The 18588-nt window shown below is 56.0% G+C and overlaps 1 protein-coding gene across 1 annotated transcript; it reads left to right on the plus strand.

Annotated features, from left to right (window-relative positions):
* Positions 1-2248: 2248 nt before the first annotated feature.
* Positions 2249-18462, plus strand: FOXRED2 (FAD dependent oxidoreductase domain containing 2). Its single transcript, XM_046011757.1, is given in 9 exon segments — positions 2249-2990; positions 2992-3458; positions 4930-5181; positions 5330-5599; positions 6569-6735; positions 9052-9217; positions 10489-10730; positions 12105-12275; positions 15728-18462. Coding segments are annotated over 9 exon segments (2061 nt in total). The 5' UTR covers positions 2249-2909; the 3' UTR covers positions 15973-18462.
* The last annotated feature ends 126 nt before the right edge of the window (positions 18463-18588 follow it).

Below are 18588 nucleotides of genomic sequence, written 5' to 3' on the forward strand. Positions count from 1 at the left end.
AGACATAATTCACTAGTAAAGGGAGGGAGGGCACGGCCTTTGAAGGTGGAGGTGGGTGTGCAGCTTACAAAGGAGACTGCCCCAGAAGATTCTGATGGGTGTCCCACTGGGTGGTGATGACTGGTTTGTTAATTGTTTTCAAGCTTGGTTTGGGCTGGCGACAGCGTCCCAAGCCAGCACTCTCAAGGCAGTGTGTCGTAAATCAGCCACGGGATGCTTAGGATATGTAAACTTTTTATAAGTGAAGAGCTTTCTATTCGTGATGGTTTGAGGTGATTACCCTGCCCAGTATTACCCTAAGCTTTCTATAAATATCTCATCTGAGTCTGATGCAGAACAGGAGTGCTGGTCAGAGTGCTGTCATTGTACTGATGAGGAAACGGGCTCAGCTCCTGAGTAACATTCCTAGTTACTATTTTAATCAGAGTAATTGAGCCTCGGGGGATCGTGATGGCTCAGTGGGAAATCTGCTTGTCCCTCTGCCCTTCCTCTTGCTCATGCTCTCTCTCTCTCTCTTTCTCAAATAAAATCTTTAGAAATAATAGTAATTGAGCCTCAGCAACCACACGTTTATTGGTTTCACTGAAGTTAAGGCATGCAACATGCTTCTTGGGGAGTCTTCAAAATAGGTAGATTATCCAAAAGGACACGTGAAAGTTGTGATAAGTGCCAAGGGGTTTCAGAGTTGAGCCTGGTCCTCACCAGACGGGCTTTGCAGACCCAGGATGCAGTCGGGGGATTAGCGGGGGATGAGTGGGCAGGTGGAAGTCAGTTTCAGCCTCGGGCCCTAAAGACTGCACCAGCTTCCACAGGCTTCGTTTGCTTTATCTGTCCACTACTTTTCTCCGTCCTTCTTGGGGCCATCAAGCTGATGGCTTCAGTCCTGACTCAAACCTTCCACCGCATCCTGCTGCCTGTCAGCCCACTGTCAAGGCCCGGCCATACTTCATCAGTCCTGACTCCTCTGCCCACCAGATAAGACCAGGAGCTAATTCCTGTGCTTCATCATTTACCTGCACCCATTCTCACATCGTCCCAACCACCAAGCAGATGTTCCTACTTTGTTTCTGGTAAGGTACTTCGCATAGCCTCTGCATCCAGGGTTTATTCAACAAATGCTTACTGGTGGCTTGCTGTATCCCAGGTCCTGGAGGAAGCACTGAGGCCACCAGAGTGACTAAGATCATTGCTGCTCCATTGACCTTTTCTCTGAGGCAGACACAAGTTATAAATAGACATGTGGCATTCCTCGGGGGTACTTTGTTCTGAGAGGTCAAGGAAGACCTCTAGAGAAGGTCCCAAGGACAATTTTTAATAAAAAGGTCCAGCCGTGCAAAGTTAGATCATCGAGTTCTCTCCACACCAGGCATGGCTGCCTTTCCATGAGAACACTCAACCCCATCTCACTGGACTACTTAATGCCACTCGGAGGTTCCTGTACCCCTCAGAAAACTACGTATGTTGTGCCTCTATAAATCTGAAGCAGGATCCACGTCCCCCCAGTGCAAAGCCAGCCTTGATTATCCAGTTCACCTGAATGGAGACCTGCCATTCCCCGTTCCCTCTGATGCTTCCACACCCTTTGCTGTGCATTCGCTGTGGGTTTGTGTGTACACTGGGCCACTTTGTTTACATCACCAAGAATGCAAAACGTGACAAGTAACAAACTTCTTGGAGAGAGCTCATAATTTGGTGTAAGGGGGTTGGAGGATTAATTCCAGGTTCCACTTAACCGTTTGGTCCCTCAGGCAAATCACAGCTAAACCTCCATTTGGCCAGTGACTACAGATGTGGGAAACAATCGCCTACCTCTCCCGGTTAGTGGGACAAACAGCCAATTGTGCATGTTACTTAGCAAACAACAGACCGAATGGCTGTGGCAAACACATGTTGGTTGCTTTTTTCTGTCCTGACTTCGACCTGGTTTCCAGTCCCTCAAAACTGGGTAACCAACAAGTGTCTTAAGTTAATGGTGGAGTGTAAGAACTAGGTTTATCCCCAAAAGCCATCTGCTCCCGCGCCTCCCTGCACGTGGAGAAGCACAGTTTTAACACAAGAGCCCTGCGCCCCAAAGTGACCCAGTCCCCAGCAGTACCAGCACCCCCAGCACCCACCCCGCGGGCAGCACGTGCGCGCTTTGCCCGGCGCCCCCGGGAGCCCGTGCCCGCCCCGCCCCTCCCGGCGTGCCGCGCGCCGCGCACGTGACCCCGCCCCCTGCCATTGGCGGGGCAGGAGGGGCGGGGCCGCCGCGGCTCCAGCGGGCCGAGCGCGGCCTCAGTCGACTGCTGGCTGTCGCCCGTGCGGCAGGGAGATCCGCGGTCAGTGCGGAGAGGCAGGCGCTGCAGGCGTGGGCACCGCGCACGCTCGGAGAGAGGCCTCGCGGACAGCTGCGCCGACAGGAGTGCGGCCTTGCGTCGTGCGGCCACAGGTGTGCTGGGCCCACCCTGTCACGTGATCGAGGAGGCCGGCGCGCCGGGCACCCGGGGGGGGCGGGGCCCCGCAGGCCACACCTCCTTCGGTCTCGAGGGCGGGGACGTAGCCCAAGAGACCTGTTTCTCTAGGGTCTGAGCTGGGGAGGGTTAGGGAAGGGTGTCGGGCACCCCTCAAATTAGGGGAAGAATGGGGAAACACCCACCCTCATACTACCACGGCAGTAAGAAAGGGGGTGGCGCTCCTGGGAACCAAGGCCCTGGAGGAGACGGAGGCGTTCAGATTTCCTGGGGGGAGCCCTAGATCCGAGCTTGAAAGGATGGGGGCAGGCAGATAAGCTCAGAGGGCCTTGGGCTCCCGTCCTGGCTCGACCTCCGATTGCGGTGAGCGCCCAGGCGAGCCCCTGCCCCTCTCCCATCTATCCGGGCCTCGAGGTGCCCTCCGGGGTGCGAGACCTCACAGCCGCGGGCTGCCACAGGATGGGCCTCTGGGCCCCGGCCTGGCTCTGGGGCCCGCCAGGGCTGCTCCTGACCTTGGCCCTGCACCTGGCTCTGTGCCTGCGCTCGGCCCAGACCTCGGTACCCCCCGCCCCGGGACTACTGCGTCCTGGGTGCCGGGCCCGCAGGCCTGCAGATGGCCTACTTCCTGCAGCTGGCGGGGCGGGACTATGCGGTGTTCGAGCGCGCCCCGCAGCCGGGCAGCTTCTTCACGCGCTACCCGCGCCACCGCCAGCTCATCAGCATCAACAAGAGGCACACGGGCAAGGCCAATGCAGAGTTCAACTTGCGCCACGACTGGAACTCTCTGCTCAGCCACGACCCCCGGCTGCTCTTCAGACACTACTCCCGCGCCTACTTCCCCGACGCGGGAGACATGGTGCGCTACCTGGGCGACTTTGCCGGGCGCCTGGGGCTCCACGTGCTGTACAACACGACCATTACTCACGTCACTCTGCACAAGGCCCGGCAGGCCTGGAACGGCCATTACTTCATCCTGACCGACCAGATGGGTCACACACACCAGTGCAGGTAAGGAACGCCTCCCGGAGCCCACCTGCTGGCACCCCTTGGTCAGCAGGAGATATGGAAGAAATGAGAGAATAAGGTCTTTTTTTTTTTCTTTTAAGATTTTGTCCATCTGTCACGTTCACTGTGACACCGCATTGGGTACTCAGCATCGTCTAGCTTATGTACCCCAAAGCCTGTCCTGACGAGCATCTCCTACATCTAGTGTTCCTCCGAAGACATGCTGGGGAAGATGTCCAGCCGGTGTTAGGCTCAGTGGAATTTCAGACTGAACTAGAGCGGGAGGCCCCACAGGCAGAGCTGCCGGCGTTCAGTTTCAGCTTGCTTTGGCGGGGGAGAAAGCTTAACCTTGTGTAGACAACCCAGTCTCCAAGTCACGCACTGTACTGCCCTGATTCCGTCCTCACATTGGCCCTGGGGGCAGTTCAGTAATCCTCGATTTACAGATGAAGAGCTTGGGCCTGAAAGAAGTTGAGTCACTGGGCTGTGTCACACAATCTGAGCCCGTCTTCCTCACCCCGAAGCCTGTACTTTTTCTGCTACACCAGACTGCCTCTCCCTCCCGGGCTATGGGGCTGCCACTTGGCTCCAGGCGGGTGCCGGGAGGTCATCTTCTCACACCCTTTGCCGGACGCCCAGCCTGGCCCTTTGCTTGTTACAGCCCAGGGAAGGAAGGGCTGTGCCAGCCTGGGACCCTTGCATTTTAGCCCACCAGACAACCGCCTAGGGGAGTCAGATCTGAGCTGGGTGGGCAGGGGTCAGAAAACAAGGAGCCACAGGGCTGCGGATATCTTCTGCAAGCCCTCCGTTCTGTTTTCAAAACCGCCTGTAATCAAATCACCTTGCCGCCCTGCCCAGGACCGAAACACCCTCCACCATGAATCAATCGGGCTGATCTGGTTTCAGATTCTGACTCGGCTATTGTAGGGGCTTAGGAGGCCATAGGCCTCTAGGGTCTGTGTCCCCTCACCTGGAAAGCCAAAGCACACCAACTCAGGGCTGCTTTAGGCAGTGAGGTGATGCACTAAACACTCGGTAGGGGCCTGGGACAGAATTCCTGCTCTGCCGTCCCCTGCATTGGCCCGGCCATCAGACAAGGGGAAGTGGACCAAAGAAAAAGGAAAAAGTCATTTTCAACACTGAGGGAGATCCTTGGCCTGCCTGCTGTGTTCAACATTAGGGGAATTACTTAATTTCTCGTGTTCCCTTCTCAGTCAGAGAGTTGAATGAATACTCACGTTTGGCATCATCCCAGTGCGGGGTAAAGGAGACTGTCCACTGGAGTGGGCCTGGGTGGGGCAAGGGTGAAAAGTCTGTCGGATACTCTGGGATAGGTCAGTAAATGGATGAATGAACGGACGTTCTCCTCTGGCTTTTTTTAGGAGCCGGCAGCCTAGGGGAGGCGGGGGAGCCGGGTGGCAGGTGCAGGGAGTAATTTTCACGTCGCAGTCTTCCATCTGTCCCCTCCCTGCAGCGTGCTTCTCGTGGCCACCGGTTTGTCAGTCCCCAACCAGGTTGACTTCCCAGGCTCCGAATACGTGGAGGGCTACGAGTCTGTGTCCGTGGACCCCAAGGACTTCGAGGGTCAGAATGTGCTGATCCTAGGGCGTGGGAACTCTGCCTTTGAGACAGCGGAGAACATCTTGGGTGTCACCAACTTCATCCACATGCTGAGCCGCTCCCGGGTCCGGCTGTCGTGGGCCACCCACTACGTGGGAGACCTCAGGTACGCTGCGAGCTGCTCGTGGAATCCGTACCTCCAGCCCCCTCCAAAGCCATTCCTGACCCCACTGGAATAAGCATCCCTTCCTCTGAGTCTCCTAGTGCCCCATTCAGACTCCTTTCTCTCTCCTGGCGTTCCCCTCGGGCCCCAGGGCCATCAACAATGGCCTGCTGGACACCTACCAGCTGAAGTCCTTGGACGGGTTGCTCGAGTCCGACCTGACAGATCTGGCCATCGTGAAGGACCACGAGGGCAAGTTCCACGTCACCCTGAAGTTCTTCCTGGAGGAAGGCAACCAGAGTGCCGACGCTGATGCCATCCCCCTCCCCCAGGACGACAACGACAACTTTGCCATGCGCGTGGCCTATGACCGGGTCATCCGCTGCCTGGGCTGGAACTTCGACTTCTCCATTTTCAACAAGTGAGTCCACACAGCGGGGAGCTGGGGTCTCCTCGCGAACCCCTTCTGACACCTCCCCAGAGGGGAGAGAGTCACCATCCCATGGGCCAGCGGCAGGGCCATCAGGGTGGACATGGATCCCGCCTGGTCCCCCGCCCAGGATGGGAGCCTGCTGTCCTGACACGGACGGGCAGCCCAGAGGCGCCCTCCAGCCCGGAGCAGCAGCCACAGGGCGCCTTCCTCTGCGCTGGGATCTTCCACCCGATAGTCTAGTCAGGGAAGGGAGCTCAGGTGAATAAGGAAGGGGAACTTGCTGAGAGGCCGCGTTAGCATAGCGGCTAAGGACACAGGCTCTGAGGTCAGTCTGAGGGTCTCCACAGATTTGGTCTGGGAAAGTCACCTAACCAGGCTGTGACCACTCTCTTCATCACTAAAATGGAGAGCATAGTTCTCTCTCATAGGGCTGCTGTGAGGAATAACATGGGAAAGTACTTGGTATATACTATAGGCTTCATAAAGTTGTAAGACACCAAGTTCACTTATAATTGTTTTCAACCGCTTTGCTTGACACGTTGCTGCCCCAGTACCTTGGCAAAGCTCAGTATCAAAGAATCCGTTCAGCGTGTCTCCCTTTCCTCTGGCCAGGGCACTGGCAGATGTGGAGAAACTGGAGGGCCTGAAGCGGACCCCCCATCCCAGCACGTCCCCCAGGGCCCCGGTGGAGCCCAGAGCCTAGCCTTGAGTCAGGCTTGAACCTGGCTCTGTCCCTGACTCACCACATCTTCAAGCTGAGCCTCAGGGACTCCCTCTGTTAAACAGAGATCATCATATCCAGCTCCTAGGGTCCTGGTGTGGTTTCGACACAACAAGCGTATAAAGCATGTACGCTGAGCTCAGGGCCGAGAACACAGTACGCTCGTACGCAGCCGTGTACACAGCAGTGTTTTGTACACAGCAGTGATTTTTACGAACAACGCTTTTGGCTCACAGGTCCCTCAGACTGTCTTCCGGAGGCGAGTTCAGCAAGAAGTACCCGCTGATCAAAGCCAGCTATGAGTCCAAAGGAAGCCGGGGTCTCTTCGTGCTGGGCACCGCCAGCCACTCCGTGGATTACCGCAAGTCTGCAGGGGGCTTCATCCACGGTTTCCGCTACACAGGTGAGCCGGCGGAGGGAACCATCCCCGGGGTTCGTAAACAGATTCACAGCAGCCTTCCCGGGAGTGCTTGTCGGTAGTCATTCGTCTTAAAATCCCTGTGTGGGACAGAGGGCCGCAGGTCATGGGCTGAGAATAGATCTCGAGAAGGTGTGAGAGCAGGGCCGTGTGGGCGTGGCGTGTGGCTTGCCCTAGTCCTGTGCCAGTCAAGCAGCAGGCATTGGCAAGGAGGCAGAGCCTGAAGAGGGGTCGTGGGGGTCCCTCCCAGCAGGGCGGGCTGAGAGATGAGCCTTCGTGACCTCTCCGGGAGCCTCTTTCAGACGCGGTGGCGTCGGAGGCGTAAACGAGGTGAACTCTCGGCCCTCGCGGGGCTGTCATAAGAACCAAGACGATACCTGGGGACCTTGGAGCTACGAAGCATCGTACACAGATGCTTTGGGTAGCCACAAATCCCAGTAAAAACTACGGGCTGGATGACGTCAGTTCTGAAGGTATAACCTTCTGCGCGTGCCGGACAGGCTGATGGTGGGCGCCTGTTACACGGACCTGGTTTGATTTTGCCACAAACACCAGAAGGGTCCTCCGTCCTGCATCCCAGCATTTCTGTATTTAATCTGATGACTCCCATTGTCCTAATGCTCATGTTTGCATTTTACTGTCCTTCCAGTTTGGCAGGGAAAAACAGCCGTGTTTGATTTTCCAGACGATGTATTTTATGTCCCGTGTGTGGTCAGAGAAGGAAACCAGAGAGAGAGTGTTAGCTGTCTGTAAACCAGGATATCCACAGATCGAATACACACACACACACCCGGAATGGAAGCGTCTGTCCCTTTAGCTGCGTCTCCCCACTAAGAAATCCTCATCACAAAAAAAAAAAAAAAAAAAAAGAAATCCTCATCACTGTTTCCCTCCCTGCACCTGCTGTCCTGGCAGATTCTGCCCCATCTCCCCCGCTTCCTTCTGTCCCCCGATCTTTCCTCAGCTCCAAGACCGAATCCTCACGGCAGCTCCGTGAGGCAGGGCCTGTCATTTCCGCTCTACTTCCCGATAAGGAAACTAGGGCACAGAGAGCTTAAGTAACTTCCCCCAAGTCCCCCAGCCAGTGGATGGCAGACGGGTAATTTGAATCCACGCGTGTTGTCTGACCCTCAAGCTCGCGGCCAACCACTGAGCTTTGGGCACATGGGCGACAGTCCTGGGTGTTCAGGCACCGGCCGCTGTGTGGTCACTACTAGGAGCAGAGGGCCCTGCAGGGGGAGGACCCGTGTGGTTGTGCACATCCCGCTCATCCTGCCCCAGCCTGAGAAACCGGTCCCCGGGGAGACCAGAAGCAGTCAGTAAGGCAGGTGAAAGCCAATAGAAGAGAAAGTAGGAAGGGCACAGACCAAAACTGCGTGCACAATCACTCCCGACGCCCAGCCCGTCCGTCCCCCGCCCGCCCCTCTCCGCCCCACTGTATCTGTCAGCCCACCGGCCTCCCTCTCCTGACCCGGGCCTCTTTGTCTCTCCTGACAGGTCTTCCCGCTGCCAGAGGTCTCTCTGGCTTCCTATCCAGCTGCATGGTCCCTGCCAAAATACCTGTTTCTTAAAGAAATTTTCCCTTTTCTCTGCTTACAGCTTAAGCCTCTGTCCATGCTCCCCTCCTCCCCTGGGACCGCTCCAGCTCCTCGGGGTGCCATGCCGAGCTTTGCCAGGCCCGGGCCAGCTCGCCTTTCCAGCCTGGTCCCTCGCCTGCTTCTCAGAATGGGCCAGGCTCTCTCAAGATGGTTGCCCTTTCATCAGGGGCCCGTCCCCAGACTCCACTCGCTGTGTCCGTCCTCAACTCTGTCCAGAGGGACAGCTGTCGCTTTCCTGCCCTTACATCAGTCAGATTTTGTGACAGTTTGGACTTAGGCAGTAAAGGAGAGGGGACGCTGAAAGGGTCTCCAGCTGGGGCCTGGGAGAAAGGGGAACTGGCCAGGGGAGCAGGGTGAGAGGCTGGCACAAGGTCTGGGGCTCACAGAGCAGCTGGGAGGGGTCGCACGGGCGGCCTGGAGCCTGAGCCTGCCACGCCCATCCTTGCAGCTACCATCCGGGCTGCTTTCACACCGGAAGCAGAACTGGGGAGCCTGACCAGTTGGGCAGCAGAGCCCAAAACACTGTTTATCCGGCCCATAGTATAGAAAGCCTCCGCTGACCCCACTCCAAAGGCCTCCTCTTGGCGCCGCACATGCAAGCGTGTCTTGAGTTCCAAGAAGTCCGTGGGGACTGGACAGGCATCAGGCGGTGAAGGAGCAAATCTTAAGGACGTCACGCCATCCCTCCCTCTGGCCTTTTCAGTGCGTGCTGTTCACCGCCTGCTGGAGCATCGGCACCACGGCGTCGCCTGGCCCTCCACCGAGCTCCCCACCTCACAGCTGACCAGCGCCATCGTCCGGCGCGTGAACGAGGCTTCTGGGCTCTACCAGATGTTCAGCGTGCTGGCCGACGTCGTCCTGTTGAAGGAGTGAGTAGCCCGGCTTCACCGTCTTCACCCTATCCTAGCTCTTCTCTGCCTGTTCCAGGTGTGGAGGGGCCGAGGGGCTCCCTCCTCAGGTGGAGCCTGCAGGGGGACAGGGGAGATCGATTCCGGGGGAAAATATCAGGGAAATCGACACCACAGGCAGACGGACAGCCCTGGGTGTGCGTCGCAGCTCTGCCGCTTTCCGCCTGTGTGACCTGGACCAAGTCACTTAGCCTCTCTGAGCCTTTCTCTCACCCGCACAGTGGGGATAATCACAGCTGGCGGGCAGGCGAAAAGGTCACTGGGAGACCACAGTTGGCCCCAGGTGGACGAGCGGTGAATGGCAGTGACGCGAACCCCCAGTGTGGATCGACAGGCTCTCTCAGGCCAGGACCAGCTGGGCTCCTTATCAATTAAGTGACAGGTGGCAGATCACAGGTGACACCCAGCAGAGCAGGGAGGGAGAAGGGCTGCGGGCGAGGGTGCTCCGAGGACAGGTGGCAGGTGAGAAGCAGGGGGGATCCCTCAGTCAGAGGGGGAGCAGCCTGACCCAAAGCCAGGGAGGGTCACATGCATCAAGTTGAGGGACACACAAGGAATCCACAGTGATCAGCACAAGCTAGCCCATCCCCCTGACTCCTCTCTTCCATTCCCATTCTCCACCTTTAGACTCTCCACAAACCCCGTAAGCCCTACCTTCAAATCACATCAAGAATCTGACCGCCTCTCCCCAGCCCCAGGACTGCCCCCGTGGTCCAGAGGCCCAGCATCCCTCACCTAAACTAACTGCCGCCTGTCACCTTGGCCCCGTGGTCTGCTTTCCCCACAGCAGCCTGGCGGTCCTCTCAAAACACAAGTCACACATAGTCAGCTCTGCTCAGTACTCTCCAGGGGCCAGGGGACCATCAAAGCACACACGAGCCCTCCTCGACCTGCCCCTAAGCCCCTCTCCTGCCCTTCTGCCCGAGGCCACTCTAGCCACATCGGCCTTCTTCCTGTCCCTGGAAGACACCACAGCAGTCGCTCCCCCCCAGGGCTTTCCTGTTACTGTTCTATCAGCCTGGGTCACCCACTCCCCAGATACATTTCAGGCTGCTCGGAGTTTTCTGGAATCTGTCCCAGTGTAAGCCAGGGCTCAGCTGCGACAGTAATGGTAAAGTGAGGTGCGTGGGGATGACCAGCGGCTGTACACTGTACAAGGGACACGCGCACACGCTCCTCAGCTCTGCCACGGCACTGAGGGTCGGGCCCTCCCGCGCTGCCGTCGTCCCCAGGAACGCCCCGGCATTTGAGTACCTGGAGGAGTTCCCCGTGCAGATGCTGGCCCAGCTGGAGACCATCACGGGAAGGAAGGCCAGGCACGGGCTGTTCGTCATCAACATGGAGTACGGCAGAAACTTCTCTGGGCCCGACAAGGACGTCTTCTTTTATGACCGGTCTGTGGGGCACACGGAAGACGCCTGGCAGTCTAACTTCCTCCATCCCGTCATCTACTACTACAGGCATCTTCCCACCGGTGAGCCGGGCCTCCGCTCTCCCCCGAGCGCAGGCTTCCTTCCGGGAGCTGGGCACTGCTCGGACCCCGAGTCTCTCCCCTGTCACACCTGCCACCTCTCACACAACTTCTCCCGGCTGGCAGAGGACACTGGGGAGCTCCACCCAGAAACCCAATGGGGCAGAAGGTCCAGGAATAAGAAACAGTGTTCCCAGATTCGGGCGCATACCATGATCTGGGCAGGCCACACGTGGAGTGTCGTGACCCGCTCCAGGCGCCATGCAGCAAGAGGGACAGCCTTGCTGTGTGTGTCCGAAGGAGGGCGAACGTGGAGAGAGAGGAAACCTGGAGACGGACTCTCAGAGGGACCGGGGAAATGCCCTGGAAGTAGTTACCACAGGCCGGTAGCCTAAAAAGCACGGAAAAGCTGGGCAGTGTTCTCAGGCCGTGCTTTCCTTGCTGTGTGGCCTGGGACCATTCCTGGAACTCTCTGAGCCTCCACTTCCTCATTCGAAAAGTGGGGATAACAGCAGGATTGTGTGAGGATAAATGAGATAAAGAACACAGAATGTGGGGCGCCTGGCCGGCTCAGTCGGTGGGGCTTGTGACTCTTTATCTTGAGGTTGTGAGTTCAAGCCCCACTTTGGGTGTAGAGGTTACTTAAAAAATAAATAAAATCTTCCCCCAAAAAAGCACAGCACACCAGCACGGTACCTGGCACAGAGTAGCTACCAGTAGGTGAATCCCCCTCCCCACCCCCGGAGGCACCGCTCCTGCTTCAGAAACTGAAGAGCTGTCCCTTGGAAGAGGACGCCCTAAAAACAGACGGAGGTGGTGTCAGCAGGTAGAAGTGACAGGAACTCAGGGTTCTCGTCAGAATCGGGAGCAGCTACTAATCAGAGCTGTCACAGTGGAACGGGTCGCCCCTACAGTGGAGTTTCCCAGTACGAGGGTGGTTGAGTCCTGGCTTAATGGCCGCCTGCCTGGGATGCTACAGAAGGGAGCCCACACCAGGCACGAAGCTGGCCTAGGTGAGCTCTCGGGCCCCTTTCAAGGCAAGGCCTCTGAGTCACGTCTCAGAAAGGGCTGTTCGGAAGCAGTCACAAGAAACCTCAGTCCACGTGTGCCTTAGAAAGACCCGGGCGCGAGTGATTAGTCTTGGTTCTGCTTTCTGACACCACAAGGAACAGATCTAGTCTCTTCCTCATGCCAGCCTTGCAAACACAGCGGTGAAGGGTGTGGGAGAGGCCGGCCGCTGCCCAGCACAGTGTGTCGGGAAAGCCGAGCACGAGGGAGTGAGGGAAGCACCTGGGATATGTGGGAACCACATTGTCATCTCCGGGATGGGAAGCCCAGTCTCCAGGCTCTGACACAACACCCCTCTCCACCCCACAGAGCAGGAGGTGAGGTTCCGCCCTGCCGGCTGGGCCCTGCCTAGGCCCACGGCCATCCACCACGTCGTGGAAGATTTCTTGACCGACTGGACCGCCCCGGTGGGGCATATCCTGCCTCTGAGGCGCTTCCTGGAGAACTGTTTGGACACCGATTTGCGAAGCTTCTATGCAGGTAACCTAAGTTCCTGGAAGGACCAAAGGGACCGAGCAAGAGGTCAGAAAAAGACCAGATCAATCCATGCTCTGCAGAGTTTTCAGGGTTCATAACAAGAACCCACACCCAAGAATTCTGTTATCCACGAGGTAGAGGTGTTCAGAGAGACCCTTACCAGTCCAGCACACCTGAAGTCGCTGAGTAGAATTCATTTCTTAAAGAAGTGGCAGGGGGAGAAAAGGGAGCTCTGAGAAAACCATAAAGCCCCTGCTGGACGTGGGATAGCTGCCAGCCATCAGCAGGAGCCTAGAGCCTGGGTAACTGAGCTATGCTTGGGGGCGGGAAGGTGAGGCTGGGGCGGGGAGGGAGGTCTGTTTAGAGACCTTCACCTAAGCTCAGATCTCAGTGGCTCAAGGAGGCACAAAACACTCTCAAGAAGGAGATGGAGGAGACTCGGGCTTTTTGGTTCTGGGTAGAAAAGGGACAATCTCCCCCTGAGAATTTCTAACCACTAAGCCTCCCTCATGTGAGTTTGGGGCCAAACTTCACAGTGTCATCATGGTGTAAAAATCACAGAAGGAAATGCAAGTCTTCTGTGAAGAAACAAACTTTAAAACTAGAGAAAGGGGGGTCACCTGGCTGGCTTAGTTAAACGGCTGCCTTTGGCTGGGGTCATAATCCCAGGGTCCTGGGATCAAGGCCCGAGTCAGGCTCCTTGTTCAGTGGGGAGCCTGCTTCTCCCTCTGCCCCTACCCCCTTCTTGTGCACATGCATACATTCGCGTGCACTGTCTCTCAAATAAATAATAAAACCTTTAAAAAAAATAAATAAAACTGGAGAAGTACCTACATACATAAAAGAAAACTAGGGCTCAGGGAGCCTAGGTGGCTCAGTCAGTTAAGCGACCAAATCTTGGTTTCAGCTCAGATCATGACTCAGGGACCTGGGATTGAGCCCCGAGTTGGGTTCCACACTCAGCATGGAATCTGCTTGTCCCTCCCCCTCTACTTCTCCCCCCAGCCCCACTCTCTCCCTCTCTCTCTTTCGAAGAAAGAAAGAAAAAAAGAAAAAAAATTAGAGCTCAAAAAGTTTCCACAGATAAAGTTCCAAGTAAGTTGAACCCACCCCCACCCCCAAGTAAAAAGTGCTTAAAACAAGGACACAAACCTCTGTGAAGGAGTGTCAGCAGAAAAAAAACAAACTTCTGGATCAAACCAAAAGGACTATGGGAATTGGAATAGTTAAAAATAGAGGATACAAAGTCTGCCTAAAATATGTAAAGAAATGAGAAAATAGATTATCGAAGACGTAATTGGGCAGCATTCAGGAAGAGCCAAATAAAACTTGTGGAAATGAAAAAATATATAATTAGAAACAACCTAGGGGCACCTGGAGGGCTCAACCAGTTAAGCATCTGACTTGTGATTTCAACTCAGGTCATGCTCTTAGGGTCCTGAGATCGAGCCACGTGTCAAGGCTCTGTGCTCAGCAGGGAGTCTGCTTGGGATTCTCTCTCTCCCTCCATCCCTCTCCCTGCCTACAAGCTCACTTTCTCGGAAACAAGTAAATAAACCTAAAAAAAGAAAAAGAACTCAACCTAAAGATAAAGTAGCACATTAGACAGAGATGAAGAGAGAATCAGTGAACTGGAAGGTAGCTCTGACGGAAGTCTGAGGACCCGGAGGGAGAAGTGACAGAAACAGGCCCAATTTCTGTCTTTTTTAAAACCCCCTGAATGCCTAGAATATCTGCCCTTTTCTGTTCAGCAAATATGTGTTGAACACCAGTCGTATTTCAGGTACTATTCAAATCAAATCAGGTGCGAGATGATCAGTGTCTGGCCTACAGGTCAGAGGGCACATGTCTTTGTTTCAACCCCAGGTGACATCATCGGCCAACTTCAAAATCAAGATGTATACACTGAGAGAGCTGGCTTAAAACAGCAGTGCAGGCTGACTGTCTAAATATATGTAGATGCTCAGAGGTCATTCACAGCACAGGGCTAAGCAACTTCGAAGTACTGGCCTTCTGCAGACCATCACCTGCCTGCACGTGCTCACCTGGAAAGTGACGGGAGACAGGTCTAGAACTCTCTGCTACAAAATCGCTGCCTGTTTCTTGAGGTTCCAGGAGTACTCAAAGATGGCCAGGCCCCTGAGGGAGCATCTCCCACCCTGGGTTACAACTGCCTCAAGTACATCATCCAGGCCTCAGGGCCCACTGGCAGAGGCGCTGCCCTCCACCCCCTTAGTTGATGTGCGGCCGCTAGCTCTGGCCCGGGATTCTGCTGGGCTTCTCTGCCCCCTCCCCACCCCATCCCCCGGGCCCCTGAAGAAGGGGTGACCTGTGTCATCAGAAGGTGGTGCTTACCCAAAATACCCCTTTCTGCCGCTCTCCCAGCCTCCCCCTGCACCAGAGTCCTCCCTGCTCGGGGAGGACGGTCACACCCTGTGTTGCCAGGGGCCATCTGGACCGGAAGTCAGAACTGAGGTCGGAAGTGCCATCTGCGTGGCCCCTTAGAGCCTGTTCACCCATATGGGCCTCACAACATCCTTTGTAACGTGCCCAACTTTCTTGAGATCAAAGGCTCGAGACAGTTTTTGGATGTGCGCCCCTTCCCATCCTGTCTCTAAATCCCCGAGAAGACCGAGTCCCTTATCTGTTTCATCTTTTCTGTTGTTTTAAGGCTTTATTTATTTGACACAGAGAGAGACAGTGAGAGAGGGAACACAAGCAGGGGGAGTGGGAGAGGGAGAAGCAGGCTTCCCGCTGAGCGGAGAGCCCAAGGGGCTCAATCCCAGGACCTGAGAGCATGACCTGAGCCAAAGGCGGATGCTTAACAACTGAGCCACCCAGGCGGCCCTCTTTTCTGTTTTTTTTTTAAGTCAAAGTTACGTAAGCACTCAGCTAAAAGACTTTTCTCACTTCCACCCTCAGTCCCAGAAGGAAGTACTTCTGGCTCTTCTGGTGGTTTCTTCATATTTCTGAATAATAAGTACCCACAGCTGTTTCCTGACAGGGCCAACTTGACCTGTGCGCCAGCTTTGCGCTGTTCCCCGATGTTCTCTTCCCTCCCCTCCCCCACCCCCGCACAGGACTCACACCAGTGCTTTCCACACCGTATCTGCAACCCAGAGATGGCTGAGGGAATGAAGCCCTGCAGGCAGCTCTGAGCTCCCGGCAGGACTGACCTCCAAGCTCCTGGCCCCAGCCAGGCCAGCTTCCAGAAGGGAAGGCTGAGGGTCTGCTCCGCAGTGGCTGAGCTCCCAGTGGACTGGGCCCAGATCTCGGGAGCTGAGTCATTCCTGTGGTTTGCTTTCCATCTAGAGCCTCGTTCTTCCAGAATGTCCGGGCACCGTCCTTGGAACTTCAGGGAGGGATGAGCCCCACAAGAGTCACCCCGGGGCATCAGTACCCCGCCTCCCCCCACACCTCTCGGTCTTACTCATTCATCTTTTGCTTTTGTGTAGAGTCCTGCTTCCTGTTTGCGCTAACACACCAGAAGCTGCCGCCCTTCTGCCAGCAGGGCTACCTGAGAGCACAGGGGCTCGTGGGGACTGAGAGCCTGCGGCGGCACGGAGTAGAGAGCGGGCTCCTGCGGGACTACGCCACGGTGGGTCGGCGCCATGAGGACGGGGGCCACGGGCCACCGGGTAGCTCCCGGGCCCCGGGGCCTCCAGTCCGGCCCCCCGACGGCAACAAGGAGGAGCTGTGACCACCAAGCGGCCCCTCGGTCCCACCAGCGCATGGTTGCCAGAGATACTCAGACTGTCACAGTGACCAAGGCCACTGTGAGGGGTGGCCATGCCGTGGTCTCCCCTCCAGGCTGGTCCTTGGGCGCCTGGGAGACGGGATCCTGAGAAGGCCACCCTCGGCCAGGTGGGAGCCGCCTTCTGCAGCCAGGCTTGTCAACGAGTGAACTGTCACTGGGCACCAGGCTGGCTCGGTTCTGTCCCCATAAGTGCCCAGTGGTCCCATTTCCTTCTGGTCCACTCGTCAGGTGAGCTGGGATCCCACCCGCCTGCGGACTGTGTCCCCGGTTGAGCTGTCCTCATCTTCAGAAGGGTTCGAGGCAGGCACTTCAAACCGAAGCTCTAACGTCCTCAGCCGTCTGGGGCGAGTGGGACTGTTACCCCTGATGGAGCGATCAGGTCAGAGAGGTTAGGTGACTCCCAGGGTCCCACCAGGCATCCCTGTCTGGGTCCCCTGAGGCCTGTGCCACCTGCCCGCCTCACCGCTCTGCCTCGCCCTGCCCCCATCCCTGTTTCCAGAACCCGGGGCGGGGGCCAGCCCAGCTTATCATCATAGGCCGGCTGTCACCAGGCAGAGACGCTGTCACCGGGCAGAGACGGGACAGCTCCTGCAGAGCCACCTTATCTCGCCGGCTTCTGCCCAAGCAGCAGGACTCGGAGCAGGGCCACCCCACGACTGCGCTCCCCGACTTCTGGCTCCAGCACCTGTGCTGGCTGCTCTCCCTCCTGCTCGGCACTGGCCCTTGCCCTGCCGGCGCCCTCTGGCGTCCCAAACCACGCCCTGCCTCTGGTCTGCTGGAGCAAGTGGTGTGAAACTGTCCCCATGCTGGGAGGGAGGATTCTTTGCCAGGGGCCGGCCCCACCTGCTGTTGCTTCAAAGCGTGTGCGTGCAAGAAGGCGTTTCTAACTGCGTCTGTGCGACAACGACAAGGCCTCTGCGCTCTGGTTGCCCAGCGGTCCTCACTCTCCTTCCCCACCAGGAATCCGCTCCCTTCATATGCACCCGTCAGGCACTTTCGTCCCGGGTAGGAGCAGGCCACGGAAAGCATTCATACAGAAGAATAATCACGGTGATTTTTTCAAAGCTGGGACCCTAGATGATTGCTTTTTCATCCGTTCTTACTGGGTCCCTGCCTCCACGCAGAATTCAAGGGACGCAGGCTTTCTGGATCCACGGCCCTTTTCTGGAAACTTCCTCTTGGCCTCCACTACTGGGCCCACCTCCTGTCTGCAGATACCTCTCCTCCAGGCGTGTGCAGTTGGAGCCGTGACACTCTGCAGCCCAAGCGTGTGACAGTACTTGGCATAGCTTCCCCGGGGGCGGGAATGTCTAAAGATCTCTCCCTGATCCCGGAGCGTTGGGTCCGCCGTGTTTCTTTTTCTTTTTTTTAAGATTTTATTTATTTATTTGACAGACACAAGTAGGCAGAGAAGCAGGCAGAGAGAGAGGAGGAAGCAGGCTCCCCGCGGAGCAGAGAGCCCAATGTGGGGCTCGATCCCAGGACCCTGGGACCATGACCTGAGCCGAAGGCAGAGGCTTTAACCCACTGAGCCGCCCAGGCACCCTGGGTCCGCCGTGTTTCTTACAGATGATATGTAAACCAGATTTGGGCCCTGTCAGCGCACCCCCACTTTCTTTCCCAAGACTTTTTTTTTAAACAAATCTTTTCGCTAGGACTGTTCCCATATGTCAGACCCTGCCACACACATCCCACCTTACCAGCCACGGAAGGCAGCTGAGCCCCTTCTCCCAGTCGAAGTTCAAGGTGCTGCAACAAACAATTCACCGACACCTGCGTGACCTCGGCTGCTTCTCCCATCCTCTGCCAAATCGTGGATGCCCTCAGAATTTCAGCCAGCTTCGTCTGTGTTTCAGAAGACCTGGCTCCATGGTGCAGCTGGTCAGATGCCTTCCCTGGTATTCTCCATGTAAAACTGGTCAGTAATTTGGAAAAGAAAATAAATCTCATTTCAAATCCCTATTTCATACTTCAGAATTAATTTCAGAGTAATTTTTAAAAGCCACATGGAAACCGGAGGTGACGAGGGGATGTTACAATGGAAGCAAGGACTGTCCGACTTCAGAAGCAATGGGGTAATTCCCCAGAGGAGAAGGTTTAACGTTTCCAACTCATACTTTTTTTTTTTAAGTTGTTATTTCAATTCCAGTTAGTTAATGTTCCAGGTGAAATTTCGTGTTTTGTTTTGTTTTGTTTTAACTGATCTCTACACCCAACATGGGGCTCGAACTCCTGACTCCAAAGTCAAGTGTCACACTCCACTGACCGTGCCAGCCAAGCGCCCTCCCTCCCATACTTAACTCATGTCGGTAATGTGACCATTTAAAGAAAAGGATAAAAATTAAAAGGCAAACAGCATGGGTAAAAACAGTGACAGCAGAATATAACACACAAAAGTAATACCTTTATTACACAACCGATTGGAGTTAATGAGGAAAGTAACTGATGGGACATTCACCCAATAAAATACCACACAGCTCTCAAAACCTCCCAGAGATGGGGAAGGGCCATGCCATAAAAAATACATGTGTGACAAAGCCAAGCGAAAAGCAGGCGACG

The sequence above is a fragment of the Meles meles genome, chromosome 7, assembly GCF_922984935.1.
Source record: "Meles meles chromosome 7, mMelMel3.1 paternal haplotype, whole genome shotgun sequence".
Taxonomy (NCBI): domain Eukaryota; kingdom Metazoa; phylum Chordata; class Mammalia; order Carnivora; family Mustelidae; genus Meles; species Meles meles.